This window comes from Hippocampus comes, unplaced genomic scaffold (assembly GCF_001891065.2).
Source record: "Hippocampus comes isolate QL1 unplaced genomic scaffold, H_comes_QL1_v1.1 scaffold315, whole genome shotgun sequence".
Lineage (NCBI taxonomy): Eukaryota > Metazoa > Chordata > Actinopteri > Syngnathiformes > Syngnathidae > Hippocampus > Hippocampus comes.
In genome coordinates this window covers 631,807-638,664 of record NW_017805539.1, presented here as the reverse complement: position 1 = coordinate 638,664, position 6,858 = coordinate 631,807, and the positions used below count along the sequence as shown (strand labels likewise).

The following is a 6,858-nucleotide window of genomic DNA, read 5'->3' as shown; positions in this document are numbered from 1 at the left end:
GTGTGGCGGCTGTCGCTGTGAGAGTGATGGTGGGTACGTTGGTGGGGATGCTGGTTGGGTTGTCCTCGATTGGTGCTCCAAGGGGTTCGCCAGACCTGAACAATGTTTTTTTTTTTCCAGCAAGTATGTCAACAAACAACGGAAAACACCTTTATTATGTTGAATATAAAGTCATGTCACATTTGGAATTACCTTGTTTCTGCAAGCAATGGCTGAGGATGGACATCTATCAGTCACTTTTGGAATAATCTTGAACAACATTACTGTTCACTTTCTATCGCACTCATTTGTCCGCTTCACAAACACCAGCGAATATTGAATAAATCTCAAAAAAGAGGCTTCAATTTGATTACTGACACTCTCAGATGAGTGTCAAAGTTACTGTCAAACGAAAAAAATAAAACAGAGAGAATTACTTGTGCGTAAAAAAATAAATAAATAAATACAAAAAACATAACTTTGCCTTGGAACCCTCTAGCTTAATGCTAACACAAAACACCCTAGACTGGCTAATTAGTAGCATCTAAGCAGCTGTGTTATAACTCTTTTAAGAGTGGATATTTGAACACAAATGGCGCATCAGTGAATCAGTTAACAGGTAATATAACAATACTCACAGGCATATTTCCATTATCCTCTGCGAAACACGACTGCATGACTGTATTATACTGCTCTCGAGTAGCCAAGTGAGTGGACACCAGAAAGAGTCGCAATGTTGTAATTGTAATGTACATCCTGTTTATTTAATTATTTACATTCTATTTAATTCATTACTATATGTTTTTGAACGTCCAATATTATAAAGTGCTAGTTTCCTTGCACATTGCAAACATTTTTATTGAGTGTTTTGGGGTGACTGGAATGGATGACACGGCACTTCCACTCAATGTCTGTATCTGAACGATATTGTAATTGATCTGAGATCATTATTTCCTGATAGGCATTCTAGATTGGGGTACAACGTCCATTACAAAGACAGCGACTACTTGAGGGAATCAGGTAAAGTGTAGTGGAGTGGACATACTTGTTCCAAAGACAGATGGTTGGTGGCAGCGCCCTCAGCTCCTCCTCTCCTTTTAGGTACCTGCCCTGCACTCCCGGCATGCTCGGAGGAGGGTGCCAGGTTGCGTTTGGAGCGCTGCAGGAAGCGAGCCATCAGGACTCGAGTCACCTTGCGGTGGACAGGTTACGAGATCAGTATGGAAAGATTAACATGAACGCGTAAAACAAGACACAGTGACCTTTGTATACAGAAAGACCTCTGCACTGTGAGGTCGACTCGCTAATCAACTGTGTGTATGGGTGTTGATATCTGAGGACCTTTGACAGACAAACCTTGAGGTCACCAAGTGAGCGGTGGTAATCTTTGGGCAAACGCAGGGGAGACGCCGGCGGGGCTTTGGAAGGAACTTGTACCCCCGGATCTGTGGATTTCATGCTATCTTTTCTTGGTAAAGCGGTAGCCGGCGGCAAAGATGTAGGGGGCAGCAGGAGCGCCTCGTTGGATGGACCTTAGGAGAAAATGAGATTTGTGCCTGCTTTATTTTTTGTCAAACCCCCAAAATAAAACACGTAATTTCACGTATTCTTTTTTGTCCTTGACAGAAAAAGACTTACAGAGGTCCAGATAAATGTCATTTTCTCCTCATGTTTGTATTAAGGCATTTGAAATTATCCTTATAAAATTCTGTCTTTATAAAATTTAGCCAATATTACCTGTGTCTGGAGACGCTTTATTGCACCCATAGCTCAAGTCCACTGGAGGAGAAAGGGCAAAAAGACATTTTTAATCCATAATAAAGCACTTTCCAAGGGACCCAAGGAAGCTTAACAACACTTTGCAGCCGGGCCTTATTTACCGGCAGCTATAGAGGAGCTGAGGCCCGGCTCACTGCGTGACCTCATGATGCTTAGGAGGCCTTCGTTGTCATTTCTGCCACTCTCGCCGTTATTTCTCCCGGCCCGTCGTCGCAGGTGCAGAGTCTGGCGCTGTAATGGAGGTCCGCCATTCTGACCCACCCACTGCTCGCCGTTGTCATGGGCACCTGCTTGGCGTAAAGGAGTGGAAGGGCGAACTTGGATGTCCGGTATGGTGGATTTCTGTTGTGAGGCGGATCCCGCTATGGCTCCCAACTGAGAACAGCTTCGAGCTAGCATAGCCTGGCGCCGCAACACTGGAGACCTTGAGGAGCGAACAGTAGTAAAGACCATTGCGAGTTACACTGTAGGCTGTAAATTGTGTTCGGAAACATTTTCTTTTTACCATACACCCATTGAGTTAATCATATTACACCAGAACATTCTAAATGTTAGCCTAATAACATATTAGCCCAAGTCATTCTGTTGCGATATCAATAAAAAAGTAAGGTGGTGCTGTACAGTAAGTTATCTATCGTTGATAGATAGATGATACACTTTTGACCTGAATAACTTTACGAACAACTACAGTTTAGTTAGCTTAATGGGTCAGCTTCCTAACTGAACTGAATTTAAAAAAAAAAAAAGCTTGCTGTGTGTTGCAATTGACATGATTGAACCTTCAGGACTGGAGTGTAAAATGTCAAAGGTGTCAGATGGACTCTGGGATTGGATTTTTCCCACCCACCTGTACGTGGTGGTCGCAGTGCTGGGTGAAGAACACGAGTTGGACCTCTCTCCTCTAAGAAAACGTCTTGCTCTTGGTCCTCCGGCCAGAGGACTTTCCGGCGTCTGTGACCGAGGAGCACGGAGGCTGAGGCGCTCCGTTCCGCCGTCCGGCCCGTCGCTCACCTCACTGGCCGTCCTGCTGGCCCTGCCGCCTTGATTCCTCAGCGCCACCTCCAACAGACACGAGTCCTCAGACGGGGACGAATCATCGGGGATGTCTACGATCTCTGACATGAGCAGAGACCCGCTGTCCATGGAGACTAAAATGTATGAAGTAAGGGGAAAGGAGTTGGCATCTGGCTTCATTTTCTTGATCGATCGTGAGAAAATCACTGAATCAATTCCAGTAACTGGTATCTTTTTAAATGTGTTGATATAAGAATATGTATCTGTTCTGAACTCCTGTTTCCATGTCAGTACATGAATGTAGCTCGACCTCTCATAGTCCATTTGACTTCTTTGGACAGCAAATTTGAAACTGAAATCACGCACACTGCAGACAGCAGCATGAAAAGAGAAACCTGTGGAGGGAGCCAAGGCCAAAACACTTTTATTCTCCGACATTCATGAAAAGAACCACGGAGCTTCATACATAATATGGAAAAATGGTCGTTTTACCTGCTATTTTTTTCTTCCAAGATAATACATTACCACAATATCAATTTGGACCAAAGTGAAACTAGCGTTGGAATTCCAGCCGTTTGATAGAGTAACAACAGCGCATCCATTCATCCAGGATTCGGATAAACACATTTCTAGCCTGGAGTAACTTTGCAAATATGTAAGTCATATTTTACAGGAATGTATTAATAATTCACAGCTACAAGAGGATCCATCTGCGAGGGGTTGCCAGATCGATTAATAATACAAGACCCCTCGTGTGGACTGTCACGTACAATTGCTGTTTATGGTGTCTATTAAAAAGAAAAAGTGCACTTGCATGACATCTTTTGGAAAGACTAAGTGCCTTGTTGGTTATTTCTCTTTCACATCAAACCACATCCTCTCTGTTTCTTCCATCTACTGTATATTTGCTGTTGTAATCAGACATCCATCCCTTTTCTATTCCAGTTACTCATTAAGGTTTATCCCAGTTGACCTTGGACCAGTCCCCAGCTTTTTAGCAAGAACCTTTCACACTCACATTCGCATCTTTGGGCTATTTTTGAGTCTTCAATGAACATAACATGCATGTTGTTTGGAATGTGAGCGGAAGCTTGAGTAAAACCCACGCAGGCGCAGGGAGATCATTCAAGATGATTCGTAGAACTGTGAAAGACACTTGCTAACGAGTAGGCCCACTGTGCTTGTAATCAAACAAAAGAATTCAAAGCAATGTGAAATGAATGAGGTTTTTATCATTCATGATGATAGTAATTTGGAATAAAGATGAATCTTTCTCTTGTTCCTGCCAACAAGTGCAACCTCAGGCTGGATGCGTACAGAAGAAGAAGAGTTGCTTGTGGTCCCGCTTGCTAACCAGGCTAAGTAAGTTTATACATTGAGTTCAATTTTGCCTTATATTTGCTTTGTTGTTTGATATGTTTGCGATAAAGGCTGTGGCAGAGTGTCAGTTCGATGCGATTAGAATTTTCCGCAACAATGAAGCAACTAAACGGGTGCTTAGCTAGCATTAGCACACTTGGCTGGGTAAACAGCCACCATGAATGTTTCATACAGGACTATCCGCAGTTATTGTTGATGTTTTTGGAGTTTGTAATTCTGGAAGTGGTCTGATGTCACTGTAAAAATTGTTTGGGGGGAAACGGAAAATGGACATACCACGAGCGTTAAAGGTCTCCTCCATGAGATAATGCCAACTATCCCAGATGCCACCACCTACAAAGACATACAGTGATAAATAGAAGCTCTATGACCTCACTTACGGTGGGTATAAAAAGTCTACACACCCTCTTTCAAATGCCGGGATGCTGTGATAGAAAAAAAACCCCTCAGTTCCAGTGTCAAGCATGATATTGGCACTACCATGCTTCAGTGTTGCCGAACAATTGACTTTAAGTCCAAATTTGGTAAATGTATGAACTGAAATTTTTGAGCACTTGTTGGAAAAAAAAAAAAAAAAAGTGTCTGTGTGCACTCACCAGGTGCACAAGATCCAGGGAGAAAATATGGATGCTGCAGGTAACCGTGGACAGAGTGCAGATGATGGTGGAAAGAATGCTCAGACCACACGCGCTAAACAACAAGTCCTGCAGAACAATATAGAATATCTTCAGCTCTTTTCGCTCTTGCGGCAGACGCAACCTCCTTACCTTCAGTTGATGTCTAACCGAGTGGCAGTCTGAATTCAGGTTGAGGACAAGGGTTCCATCCTCTTTGCTGGAGCAGGGTTCCGCGGCCACGCAACACACACAACGGCCGTTCTCTATCTACACACAAAGAGTGAGAAGTCAAGACACTGCGGAACGATCTGACCAAACTATGTCATCAATTCCTGGAATGTTCCATCGCGCATCTGTTTCGAAGGGCATTTTAGTCTGTGGCTATGACTGCGTTTGTACCTCACAGGTGAGCATGGACTTGACCATCTGTGCGTTCTGACAGGAGAGCATGGAGCCGGCCAAACTGAGGATCACGCACACTGCAGACAGCAGCATGAAAAGAGAAACCTGTGGAGGGAGCCAAGGCCAAAACACTTTTATTCTCCGACATTCATGAAAAGAACCACGGAGCTTCATACATAATATGGAAAAATGGTCGTTTTACCTGCTATTTTTTTCTTCCAAGATAATACATTACCACAATATCAATTTGGACCAAAGTGAAACTAGCGTTGGAATTCCAGCCGTTTGATAGAGTAACGACAGCGCATCCATTCATCCAGGATTCGGATAAACACATTTCTAGCCTGGAGTAACTTTGCAAATATGTAAGTCATATTTTACAGGAATGTATTAATAATTCACAGCTACAAGAGGATCCATCTGCGAGGGGTTGCCAGATCGATTAATAATACAAGACCCCTCGTGTGGACTGTCACGTACAATTGCTGTTTATGGTGTCTATTAAAAAGAAAGCGCATCCATTCATCCAGGATTCGGATAAACACATTTCTAGCCTGGAGTAACTTTGCAAATATGTAAGTCATATTTTACAGGAATGTATTAATAATTCACAGCTACAAGAGGATCCATCTGCGAGGGGTTGCCAGATCGATTAATAATACAAGACCCCTCGTGTGGACTGTCACGTACAATTGCTGTTTATGGTGTCTATTAAAAAGAAAAAGTGCACTTGCATGACATCTTTTGGAAAGACTAAGTGCCTTGTTGGTTATTTCTCTTTCACATCAAACCACATCCCCTCTGTTTCTTCCATCTACTGTATATTTGCTGTTGTAATCAGACATCCATCCCTTTTCTATTCCAGTTACTCATTAAGGTTTATCCCAGTTGACCTTGGACCAGTCCCCAGCTTTTTAGCAAGAACCTTTCACACTCACATTCGCATCTTTGGGCTATTTTTGAGTCTTCAATGAACATAACATGCATGTTGTTTGGAATGTGAGCGGAAGCTTGAGTAAAACCCACGCAGGCGCAGGGAGATCATTCAAGATGATTCGTAGAACTGTGAAAGACACTTGCTAACGAGTAGGCCCACTGTGCTTGTAATCAAACAAAAGAATTCAAAGCAATGTGAAATGAATGAGGTTTTTATCATTCATGATGATAGTAATTTGGAATAAAGATGAATCTTTCTCTTGTTCCTGCCAACAATCAATTCCAGTAACTGGTATCTTTTTAAATGTGTTAATATAAGAATATGTATCTGTTCTGAACTCCTATTTCCATGCCAGTACGTGAATGTAGCTCGACCTCTCATAGCCAGCGTCAATTTGACTTCTTTGGACAGCAAATTTAAAACTGACTCAACAACGCTTTTGCTGGTTGGCAGCCAAGAAATACGCTCGACTGTTTTGCCTCCCTCAATTCCTTCAAGAGACGATCAATCAACACTCAACCCATTGACTCCTTCACGATGAATGCATCGATTGAATATTTTTACATTATGTGTAAATAAATCCTGACTCACCTTCTCCACTGAACGCTGTCGATGTCGCTCGCTCTCCGGACAGCTCAGCGCCGTGTTGGTCGAACATTGTTGCCTTGACACACACAAAATGTCACCGGAAGCATCACCACAGTGCCACTTATGTGCATTAAAAAAAAAAAAAAAAAAAGAAACAATATT

General features: G+C 42.7%; 1 protein-coding gene and 1 long non-coding RNA gene across 2 annotated transcripts in view; both read right to left on the bottom strand.

Moving 5' to 3' along the window:
• fam189b (family with sequence similarity 189 member B) overlaps positions 1–6,858 on the bottom strand; it is a 12,015-nt gene that overhangs the window by 809 nt on the left and 4,348 nt on the right. The window contains exons 6-12 of the mRNA XM_019878578.1: positions 6,700–6,790; positions 2,606–2,906; positions 1,860–2,182; positions 1,717–1,758; positions 1,336–1,511; positions 1,025–1,171; positions 8–95 (exon numbers count right to left, since the gene is read on the bottom strand). Coding sequence (XP_019734137.1) covers positions 8–95; positions 1,025–1,171; positions 1,336–1,511; positions 1,717–1,758; positions 1,860–2,182; positions 2,606–2,906; positions 6,700–6,790 — 1,168 coding nt within the window. The remainder of the gene's footprint in view (positions 1–7; positions 96–1,024; positions 1,172–1,335; positions 1,512–1,716; positions 1,759–1,859; positions 2,183–2,605; positions 2,907–6,699; positions 6,791–6,858) is intronic.
• LOC109520994 (uncharacterized) lies at positions 4,664–5,328 on the bottom strand. The gene is made up of 3 exons (XR_002169264.1): positions 5,169–5,328; positions 4,920–5,036; positions 4,664–4,856 (listed from the first exon to the last, which is right to left on the bottom strand). It is a non-coding gene; the product is annotated as an uncharacterized LOC109520994 (long non-coding RNA).